Source organism: Mus musculus, chromosome 17 (assembly GCF_000001635.26).
Source record: "Mus musculus strain C57BL/6J chromosome 17, GRCm38.p6 C57BL/6J".
Taxonomy (NCBI): domain Eukaryota; kingdom Metazoa; phylum Chordata; class Mammalia; order Rodentia; family Muridae; genus Mus; species Mus musculus.
Genome location: NC_000083.6, coordinates 28767838 through 28779526, shown reverse-complemented (window position 1 = coordinate 28779526; position 11689 = coordinate 28767838). Strand labels below are relative to the sequence as shown.

General features: G+C 52.9%; 1 protein-coding gene across 2 annotated transcripts; it reads right to left on the bottom strand.

Moving 5' to 3' along the window:
- Positions 1 to 822: 822 nt before the first annotated feature.
- On the bottom strand, positions 823 to 10241 carry Mapk13 (mitogen-activated protein kinase 13). Of its 2 annotated transcripts, none has more exons than NM_011950.2 (12): positions 9999 to 10210; positions 9387 to 9516; positions 8311 to 8369; positions 4165 to 4273; positions 3944 to 3973; positions 3345 to 3392; positions 3111 to 3225; positions 2954 to 3025; positions 1966 to 2045; positions 1726 to 1804; positions 1274 to 1450; positions 823 to 1099 (listed from the first exon to the last, which is right to left on the bottom strand). In NM_011950.2, exons 1-12 carry the CDS (start codon positions 10115 to 10117, stop codon positions 1017 to 1019), a joined length of 1101 nt encoding a protein of 366 aa, NP_036080.2. In that variant the 5' UTR covers positions 10118 to 10210; the 3' UTR covers positions 823 to 1016. The 2 variants fall into 2 exon arrangements, with proteins under 2 accessions (NP_036080.2, XP_017172968.1); XM_017317479.2 differs by having other exon boundaries at positions 826 to 1099; positions 9937 to 10241.
- Positions 10242 to 11689: the final 1448 nt, after the last annotated feature.

The window sequence follows — 11689 nt, the reverse complement described above, 5'->3', positions numbered from 1 at the left end:
GGCACAGATTCTAACAAAACACCCGACTTAACTGCCTTCACTGAGCCTCTGGGACAGTGAAGCCCCACTGGAAAGCGCTGGAATAAACGATAGGGAACAGAGGTCTTTTCTGCAGGACTTGTCACAGCCTTGAATGTAGGGGTCAGTGTCACAGTAGATCCTCGGACTCATGAGTCCCATGGCAGGCCACCCAGGGAAGAGGGAACACAGACAGCAGAAGGGTTCTACTTTGGCCCCTCAGATACACTGTGTGTTATTGAAATCAGGTTCCTCCCTTAAGGTGCACATGATACCAGATGTCAGAAACCCAAGGCAGAAACCCAAACAAGCCTGGGTATCTGAACTCGTTCTACCAAAGCAGAAGGAGGAGTCAGGCTGCCACTGCCGTCTGACTCTGAGGTGCTTCTTCTCAGTGCAGAGCACTGGAAAGAACTTGGAAAGAACAGAGGTCTGCAACCTTAGCCAGGAAGAACCCATGTCTGCTGCTGCACTCACTGACCCGCCCTGGTCTCCTGTCTCCATTGCTTATCAGGCATCCAAAATACCTGCCAGCAACAGCCTGCTGCGCTGCAACCCCTGGGATCTAACATACTTGGCTCCCTAACAGGGCAGAGAACAGAACAAGGGGTCCAGGAGTGGCCTCCTTTGCACCATCAGTAGCAAGTTATTGTCCCCAGCCACCCCCCACCCCAGTTCACAACCCCCTGAACCTCAGGATGTGACTTTATCTGGAAAGCTTCTGCAGACCACAAGACTTCCTAGTGCTGAAGTGCCTGAGTTTGAGAGATGCTATCTCAAAACCAACAGAAAAGGGGCATTGAGCTGGGCGCAGTGGTGCATGCCTTTAATCCCACCACCCAGGTAACAGAGGTGGGTGGATCTCTTGAGTTGCAGGTCTAGCCAGGGCTCCAGGGCTACACAGTAAGATCCTGTCTCAAAAAAGGAGAGGAGGAAGACTCAAGGCCAGCCTGGGCTACATGGAGGCCAACCTGGGCTACATGGAGGCCAGCCATCAATCACTGCAGCTTCATGCCACTTCGTCGCCGTGAGTCCTTCCGGGCTATGGGACTGAAGTTTGAGATCTCTTTGTAGATGTGTTCTGTGGAAAGTAACTGCGCTTTAGGATGGGCCTGGGAGAGTTCACCCTCAGATAGTAGAGTAGAAACCAGCTCAAGGAGAAAACCCCACAGGAGATGGACAGCTACCAGGGACAGGTGTGTCCCCTTAGGCCTGGAGGGTGGGCAGGCAGAGGGAAGATGGGAACATCTCTTACGTTTCCATTCGTCCACGCTGAGTTTCTCATGTTCTAAGGCATCATCAAAAGGCTGCTGGGCCTCTGTCTCCTCCTCAGGGTCCCGGAAGGGTTCAAAGAAGGGGTGAGCCAGTGCCTGAGCAGCGGTCAGACGCTTGTCCACATCCAGCTCCAGCATCTTGTCGAGCAGGTCTGCAGCTGCGGGGACAGACCACATGGTGAGCCTTGCACCCGGTGAGCCTTGCACCTGGTGAGCCTTGCACCCGGTGAGCCTTGCACCTGGTGAGCCCCAGACCTGGTGAGCCTTGCACCTGGTGAGCCCCAGACCTGGTGAGCCTTGCACCCGGTGAGCATTGCACCTGGTGAGCCTTGCACCTAGTGAGCCCCGCACCTGGTGAGCCTTACACCTGGCATGGGACAGAGGGCTGCTAGGAAGGGCTGCAAGCACTCTGGGGATCGCAGCCAGGACTCACCTTGCGGACTGGCGCGTGGGAAGAGCTGTGTGAAATCCTTCTTGGGGCTCTGGGGCAGGGACTGAATATAGGATTTGGCCTGGAAGACAGAAAAATATGGAATGTCTTCAGGTTCTGGCCTTAGGGGAGAAAGTATGACTTCCCTGTCGAAAGTCCAGGATAAGATGAGGAAAAGAGGGTCTGCCAGGGCAGAGGGAGCCCATAAGAAGGTGCCAGTCAGAGCCAGTCAGAGCCACTCACCGCCTTGTCTTTCAGCTTCTGCACGAACTCGGCACCTGGCACCCCAGTCACTTTCAGGATCTGGGTCAGCTGGTCCAGGTCTTGGCAGCCAGTTAAGGCACAGCCTTGCTCTCTGCGGTGTTCTGAGCTTGCCTGCCCTGCCTCTAGCCTGGCTCTAGCCAGCCTGGCAGACACTCCTGGCTCCAGCCCCACCTAACCACGGCAGGCTCTTGGCACGGTTGGAGCAGGTCCCTGGAGGGCTTCCCGACAGACAGCCCAGGTCAGAAGGAGGCTACTTAGACCTACGACGCCTAATTCCCCTCCCCTGGTTCTTCTTCATTCTGAGCTGAGTGGGCTGCCCCTGCCTGGCTCCTGAGGGTTCCCTAGCAGAGGTGGGGGCAGAAAGGACTCATTATCTTTTGATTATCTGCATTTCAAACTGCTCCAGGGGCTGGAGAGTGCTTGATGCTTTTCCAGAGGACCCAAGTTCAGTTCCCATGCCCCAGTGCTTAAAAAACAAAAAACAAAAATAAAAAACCCTGTGACTCCCACTCCAGGGGATCTGGTGCCCTCTTCTGGCCTCTCAGAGCACCTGCACACACGCCATGCACTCACACAGACATACACATAAATAAAAATAAATCTTTAAAACCATTCTAGGGGCTGGGCCTCCAGAGGATAGAGTGCTTGCCTAGCAAGCATGAAATCCTGGGTTCTATCCCCGGCATAGTGACACGTTTGTGACCCTAGCACTTGGGAGGTGTCAGGAAGAAAGGGAGCAGTTCAAGGTCATCTTTGGCTACGTCATGAGCTTGAGATGCTCTCTGGGACACACACAGGAGACCCCGTTTCACAATGACACTCACTAAGTCAGGTGTGGCAGTGCACACCTTTAACCCTAGCATTCAGGAGGCAGAGACGAGCTTGAACTACATCACAAGTTCTAGGCCAGCCAGGACTACTGTCGAAAAAATAAAACTACGTATAATGAATAATTCTTCAAGGATACAGTCCTTGCCCTTGAAGAGTGTCTTTCCAGTCAGCATTTCTGCCATGATGCAACCAACAGACCAGATGTCGACTGGAAGGAAAGAAAAGTGTTGTCTGAACTGTCTGGAGACCTCCAGTGTAGGTCACCAGGGCTGCCAGGGCAGCCAAGCACTGACCTGTCTGGTTGTAATGCATCCAGCTGAGGATCACCTCGGGGGCCCGGTACCAGCGGGTCACCACATAGCCCGTCATCTCAGTGTCTGTGTGGCGGGCCAGCCCAAAGTCCAGGATCTATGGCTCAAGGGACACAGGGATAACAAGCTGTCTGAGGAAAGGGGTTCTGAGGGACAGAGCCTACCTCCCACAATTCTATCCACCTCCCCATCCTTGGTGGGCCTGCTGTGACCCACCTTCAGCTCACAGTCTTCATTCACAGCCAGGTTGCCCGGTTTCAGGTCCTGGGAGGGGACGACGGAAAGGGAACATCAGACTGAGGCGGAGCCAGCAGGTGGTGTCAGATCTGTCATACGTGCACACACACACACACAAGTGCATACACATAAACACATGGGTACATGCACGCACACACACACGCACATGAGTGCATACACAAACTCGCGTGTACACACATACACACATCCTTCACTACACTGCAACAGGAGCTGGGCCAGCTCACTTCTCTTTCAGGCCTCAGTTTCCTCATCTGTAAAATGACATTGGGCTACACATCCTTTTCCACCATGTTCCTGTCCTTAGAGCCTGAAGTGCCAGCTAGGGGTTTTGGGGGCAGCACGCACGCGCGCACACACACACACACCTACAATCACAAACATCTCCCCAACTTCTCAACACAGCCATTCTCTCAACATTCTACATCAGCCCTCTCACGGCTGAAACACTCACAGCCTCTGTCTCCTGAGAACTGTCACTCCCAATCCCTTGGCCACCAGAGTACCCTGTTCCTACCCCAAAACTCATTCCCCGGAACCATGATAGAGAAAGCACTCACCCTGTGGACGATGCCAGCGGAGTGGATGTACTGAAAGGGAGGGAGGGAGGGAGGGAGGGAGGGAGAGAGAGAGAGAGAGAGAGAGAGAATGAGAGAGAGAGAGAGATGTGAATCAGAGACGTCAGCTTCCACACCAGCATCGAGAACCCTCCTCTGCCCCACAACAGCGGGCTGGCTCTCAACAAGGAAGTTGCCTTGGCTACCATGTAGGCTCCACCCACCTTTAGACCTTTGAGCATCTGGTACACCAAGTACTGGACCTTATCCTCGCTGAATTCCATCCCCATGATCTTCTGTAGGTCTGTCTGCATGAAGGGCATCACCAGGTAGCTGGAAGGCAGGAGTGTTTTTTAGCACAGTTCCCAGCCTCCCACAGGCCCAGGTGTGACCTCAGAGAGGTCAGGGTGGGGTGGGGACAGAAGTCGGGCACAACAGTAACCTTGAAGACAACACCAGGCAAGAAGGCAGAAGACGACTCAGGTGTCATAGTTCATGCCTGTAATCCCAGCACTTAGAGATTGCAACGTGTTAAACCCAGCCTGGGCTACATAGTGAGTCCCGGGGCTGGAGAGCTGGGTCAGCTGACACAGTGCTCAGATGCATGAGGAGGTCTGGAGTTCAACCCTTAGCACCCACGTATAAAAGCTGGGTGTATTGGAGTTCAGCTGTAACCCCAGTGCTGGTAGGGAGGAGACAGAAGGGTCCCCAGGGCTCATTAGCCAGCAAGCCTAGTTTAGTTGGCAAGTCAGTGAGAGGCCTTGCCTCAAAAAAAAAAAAAAAAATGGAAGGGGACTAAGAGATGGCTTTAATCTTTCAGAGGACTCTGGTTCAGTTCCGAGCATCCAAATCTTTTTTTTTTTTTTTTTTTTTTTTTTTTTTTGGTTTTTTGAGACAGGGTTTCTCTGTGTAGCTCTGGCTGTCCTGGAACTCACTTTGTAGACCAAGCTGGCCTCGAACTCAGAAATCCGCCTGCCTCTGCCTCCCAAGTGCTGGGATTAAAGGCGTGTGCCACCACGCCCGGCTCCGAGCATCCAAATCTTGAGGCTCACCTGTAACTCCAGTTCCAGAGGATCTGGTGCCCTCTTCTGGCTGCTGTGGGCACTGCATACATATGGTGCACAAAACTCATGCAGGGACACACACACAAACACACACACACACACACACACACACACACACACGTGCGCGCACACATACACACAACTACAATCATAAGAAAAACAATCAAGGTAGATAGCACTTAAGGAATAACAACATCAGAGGTTGACCTCTGACCTCCAGATAAATGCACATATAAGCACACATATGTAAATAGGACATGAGGAAGACAGGAGTTGAAGCCTCAGTACCCACATACAATGTACACATAGCTGCATACACATATGCAGCTCCCTACATATGAACACAATAACACAGAAAACAAACAAAGAGGATACATGAAAAATGAGCAGTGCCCAGCCTGGGCTCCTGCAATGTCGGCCACAGCAACCTGGCTGGCCGAGCTCAGGGTGAACAACAGACTAGGTCACACTTTGTATCACCACACGCCTGCGTTCATACAAAGGTACCCTGGCTCTGCCCTCCTCGCATAGCTGACCAGCAGCAAGCCCACAGCATCTGCTAGCATTCCTACCTCTAACCAAAAGTTTCTCCTGCAGAGGGTCACACCCACCCCAGCTGGCTCTGCTAACTATAAAACAGATGCCCTGCCAGGAAGGAAGCAGGAAACAATCTTCAGATGGTGGAGAAGAAGGGACCCGAGCTATTAGGTTCTCAAGTGAAACAGGTCAGGGTCAGCAACCGGGAAGTGTGACTCAAGGTGGTAAGAGCAACGTTAAAGACAAAAAGTAAAAAAATAATAAAAATAATAAAAAAATAAAAAAACAAAGACAAAAAGTAATAGATTAGCTGGGCGTGGTGGCGCATGCCTTTAATCCCAGCACTCGGGAGGCAGAGGCAGGCGGATTTCTGAGTTCGAGCCCAGCCTGGTCTACCAAGTGAGTTGTGAGTTCCAGGACAGCCAGGGCTATACAGAGAAACCCTGTCTTGAAAAACCAAAAAAAAAAAAAAAAAAAAAAAAGTAATAGATTATAAAAGGTGTGTGTTGTGCACTCACACACATGCACACAGACATGCACATACACACGCATGCACATGTGCACACACACAAGCACTCACACATGCACATGCGCGTGCAGACACACTTGCACACACACAGTCTCTCTCTCTCTCTCTCTCTCTCTCACATACACATAGACACACACACGATCACATGTGTCTTGCATGCACACATTTTTTTCCCTTTATTTTGAGACAGGGCCTCATCATGTAGCCTTGCCTGGCCTGGAACATGTACACAAGGCTGGCCTCGAACCCAAAGGGCTCCACCTACCTCTTGAGCGCTGGGATTACATATTTATACTACCTTGCTGTGGACTTTGCTTCTGAAAGCTATTGCTGGACACTGGAAGAATCACTCAGCTTTTAAGAGCACCTGCTAGTTTTCCTAGAGAACCCAAGTTCAATTCCCAGCACCCCCATCAGGCAACTCACAACTGTCTTTGATTTCAGGGGCTCCTTCAAGCATGTGCACATACCAACACACACACATATATGTATACATATATGTGTATGTATATGTATATTTATATATGTGTATATGTATATATGTGTGAGAGTGTGTGCATGTATATGTACATGTATGTGTACATGTGTGTATGTGTAATATACAATATATACAGTTTATCTCACTTTCTCCACCACCTAAATACACTGCCTCTCATAACCTAGTCATGGTACCTGTGTCTGTCCTAATATGTTGGGCTCAAGGTCACAGTCACCACGTCAAGAACAGTGACTCCTCCTGTGTGTCCTTCTGTTGACTCCCAGGTGCCTGCCAGCCCTCCTCTCTCTCCAGTTCTCACCTGCTCACCCTTCCTGCCTTCTCACAGATGTGCCCTCTGGACCAACATCCTTGTATCTTGTCTTACCATGTTTAGTCCCCAGCGTTTAGCCATCACCCATGGAGAGGATGCTAGCCTGGTCTACATCCATGTTCCCCCCTCCTGTGATTTCACAGGCTCTGGAAGAGTCAAGGACCCAAGGTCAAGTTCATTATCTCTTCCTTGAGGTCTCTTCTTCCTACTTATATTCCAGGCAGGGATTGGGACTCCTAGTCACCTGTCCCAACCTCCCTCAGCCACCATGTCCAAACAGATGACATAGCTCTGTCAGCTTGGCTTGAGTGGGCCTCAGGTCTGCCCTGGGGACCCCACACTGTAACTCAGATCAAGGTGTGTGTGTGTGGGGGGGGGCTCTCAGCACTTGTTTCTTCCCAGGGGCTTCTTGCTCTTTTCTCAGAACTGCTGGCCATGCCCTCCAAATCTGACAGACAGTATCAGCACTCTGCTTAAGATTTCCACTCTTGTTGGGCAGTGGTGGCACATGCCTTTAATCCCAGCTCTTGGGAGGCAGAGGCAGTCGGATTTCTGAGTTTGAGGCCAGCCTGGTCTACAGAGTGAGTTCCAGGACAGCCAGGGCTACAAAGAGAAACCCTGTCTGGAAAAAAACAAAACAAAACACCTTCCACTCTTAGTGGGCTGGGGACATAGCTAGGCTGGTAGAGCTCTTGCCAAGCACGCACAAAACCCCGAGATTGATTCTCAGCACCAGTGCCTGGAATCCGAGCTCTTGAGAATCAGAGGCAGGAGGATCAGAAGTTCAAGGGCAATCCTTGTCTACATAGGTAGTTGGGGGCCAGACTGGGCTACAGGAGAGGTCCAATTTAAACACATAAACACACAAGGTACCAAAACACTCCCGCAGCCTCTGTAGCATTGACTAGGATGTGAAGCCTGGCAGAAGCTGCCACTAACACCTGGAATTCTCAGGAACATCCAAACACCCATCCTTGCCCAGGCACCTGCCAGCAAAACCGGACACTTTGACACTTTGTAACAGCCAAACCCCATCAGCCAGATTGTCCGGGCTATCTGATCCTCACTTCCTTCTAGGGGAAAAAAAAACCCTCTAGGTATCATGAAGTCCAAAGTCACACCTGGCCACCAGGAATGGGTGAGGAGAGTCAGTACACACCCTGTGAGGGCCAGCAGCTCTTCTTGGTGCCAGGGTCTGATAACAAGGGTAGGAGCTGTGTAGACAGCTCTGGGGGGGGGGGGCAGGTACCCTACAGCCCTTCCACCCACAGCCAAGGGACCTCTCCAGGGAAGATCTCAATGTAAAAGCAGAGGCACAAGAACTGCTAGGTGGGGGGGGACGGACCCCTTTCTGCGCGGAAGCTACCCTGCCCCAAAGTATTCCCGAGCCAGCCTTAAGATCTGCCAACACCCCAATCCAGCCCGACTCACAAATCATGGAAGCTCCGAAGGGAAGACGCAGGGGTGAAGACATCCAGAAGCCCAATGACCTGGAGAGAGGCCACCAGTGAGGGTGCGCTGCCAACGCCATTCTTCCCTGTCCTGAGGGTCTCAGCCACCCAGGGCCACCATCCAGGTCACCCTCTGCTACGGAAGGTGGCCCCAGCTGGCATGGGAACAGTTTGGGGGCCCAGGCAGAAGAGGACATTTGCCTGGGCTGGAGAGATGGCTGAGAACAAGGTAAGTTTGATCCCAAATTTGGGGTTTGGGGTGAACAGTCCCACTTGTAACTAACAAATCTTGAGGGTCAAGGGGGGAAGAGGAGAGAAGGATGAGAACTCCAGGTCCTTGGGACTCTGGACCTCAGCTCTAGCCTTGGACCCCGGGTCTCTAGCCACATCTGTCAGTCTGTCCAGAGCTAGAGGCAAGTCCCCTCCACCTCGAAGCTGGAGGCCACTGAGGAAAGGTTATCTGAAAGGATTAGGGTTCACGATGTACAAGGCTCTATTTGAAATGGACCCTAGCCCTTCTGCCTGGCCCAGAGCTGGGTCACGGGGTCTGTTTCCATCAGACAGGATGGTCAAATGGTCAGGCACCAGGCTCTGCCTCCCGCCCCTTCCAACCTCAGCTCTGCCGCTGCAGAACCGGGGAAACCTTTCTGTGCCTTGGCATGTGTTACGGAGAGGATTATAAAAGTTAGCCAGCCCCCACCCCCGCATGCATTAAATACTCAGTATTTATTGTTAGACTTAGAGTGGCCAGAATGGAGGCAGCTTTAGCTCAAGTGCCCAGGCTCATCGGACTGGAGTCCTCACAGAACCAATCGCGAAGCTCCCCTGTGCCTACTTCCTCCTCACAATCAAGAAAAGGTTGTGTGTTTTCTGGGAAGCGAGCTGGGCAGGCCCTGGCATCTTCTCATTGGGCTCTCCTTAGAGAGCTGAGAAACCAGGGTGGAGCAGAGGAAGTTCTTTCTCCTGGCCCTGCGCGCACGACCCTGGGCAGGCCCCTCCTGGGCCCCTCTCCCTGCCCTCCGATCCCCGGCACATCCACACCCCGAGGCAGCCTACGTTCTCATGGTGCATGTGCTTCAAGAGCAGAAGCTCGCGGTAAGCGCGCTTGGCAAAGATCTCCGACTGGAAGGGCCGGCTCAGCTTCTTGATGGCCACCTTCTCCCCTGTCCGCTTGTCGATGGCCGAGCTGCGGGGTCACAGGCAGGTGAGGGGGAGGGGCGGCGCAAAGGGCCTAAACTGGAGATCCCTCCAGCCCTGTCCTAGGCCACCCCCATTCTGTGCTCCCCAGGCTGGCCGGAGACCAGCAGAAAGAGAGAGAGAGAGAGAGAGAGAGAGAGAGAGAGAGAGAGAGAGAGTGTGTGTGAGTAGGGGGCGACGCCAAGGAAGGGGCGGCAGAGCAAGGAGAGAAGCAGTTCTTGCTGACAGGATGCAGAGCAGGCCAGGAGTCCCTGCTCTGCGATTTGGCAAGTTCCCCTCTTGGGGCCTCATCTGCAACCGCAGGGATCTGTCCCACGAACTCCGAGATCCCTTTTAAAAAGTTACAGCCTTGGAGAACCAGATTCGCCAGCGACTCAACCCACAGGGGCCCCACTGCCACCGGGCTCACTCGGGGAGGCTGCCGAGGGGTGGCCCGTGGCTCCTCTGATTCCTGGGGTCCCCGGGTCTCACCACACCGCTCCATAGGCCCCGCTGCCGACGTGCGCGGGCGCCAGGTAGGTCTTGGGTAGCTCCCAGGCAGTCTTGTTGATGTCCTGCTTGTAGAAGCCCCTTTTCCGAGTGAGGCTCATCCCGGACCCCGTGGTGGCGGTCCTGCGAGGAGGTTGCGGTGGCTGCCCGCGGGCTCCCGGCCCGGGTGTCCCGCCGCGGTCCCCTCCCGCCCCGCGCCCGCTCCTCCCCCGTGGGGCGGCGCACCTGCCGCCTCGCCCAGGTACGTTCCCGCCCCGGCCCGCCCACCGCTCGCCCGCGCTCCGGACTCCGCCCATCACCGGCGAACGCCCCAGGCCCCACCAGCCACCTGCTGCAGGTGCTGAGGGAGGAGGGGGGTGCCCTGCGGGAAAGGGGTGCCTGCGAGGCTGCCTAGAGACTGTAGGAAGAGTTGGGAATGGGGTTAGGGCGCGGGGGGGGGGGCGCTCAACTTGTTGCTAGTTGGGCTAGTTTAAGAAATATACCCTTCACATGTAAGGCGTGGTGGCTCAGGTCTGTACTCAACACAGGAGATAGAGGCAGAGACAGGAGAATTGCTACGATTTTGAGTCCAGTTCAGTACATAGTTCAATGCCAGACTAGGTGAGACCCTGAGGAAGAAGGGAGAGGAGAGACTAGAGAGGAGAGATACAGAGAATGAACAGAGAAGGAAGAGAGGGATAGAAGAAAGGAGGGAGAGATAGAGAGGGTGGGAAGAGAGGGAAGGGGAGAAGAAGGGAGGAAGGGAGGGAGGAAGGAAGGATAGAGAAATAACGTCATTCTTGACTACGCAGTAAACTGGAGACCAGCATAGGTTACATAGTGAGACCCCACAGAAAGATGGAGAGGTTGTTCAGCAGGTTAGAGACTGCACCGCTCTTGAGGATGACCTGAGTTTGGCTTCCAGCACCCAGGTCATCATGCACATAGTTAAACAAAACAAATAAGCAAATAAATAAACAAAAATAGGCATCGTGGTGCACACGCCTTTAATCCCAGCACTTGGAAGGCAGAGGCAGGTGGATTTCTGAGTTTGAGGCCAGCCTGGTCTACAGAGTTCCAGGACAGCCAAGGCTACACAGAGAAACTCTGTCTCAACACCCCTCCTCCCAGAAAACCCTCCGGAGATCCCCAAACAACAACAACAACACAAGAACCCTACAATTCATGGGGTTCTACATGAGCTCCTGTGACCCCAGGACTCTTGTCTTTTCAGTAAGCAGGACTCTCAGATCCTAAGGCTCAGCGACTGACCAGGGCTCAGACTCTATTCCTCTTCCCCATTTTTCTGAAACAAACTCCAGGCATCCAATCCTTCTTCTCATGAGAGATTTGCTGTCTTACACCCAGAGTCGACGGCTGCTAATTCTACAGTCCCCAGAGTTCACAAAGATTTAAACATCCACCGGAGTTTGTTTGATACTGGTGGTGATGGTTTTGTTTTGTTTTTAGCTTTTTAAGATTAATTTATTTTATGTATATGAGTACACTGTAGCTGTCTTCAGACACACCAGAAGAGGGCATTGGATCCCATTACAGTGGTTGCTGGGAATTGAACTCAGGGCTTCTGGAAGAGCAGATAGTTCTCTTAACCGCTGAGCCATCTCTCCAGCCCGGTGGTGATGTTTTTATTGTTGTTGTTGTTGTTTTCTCGAGCAGGGTTTCTCTGTGTAGCC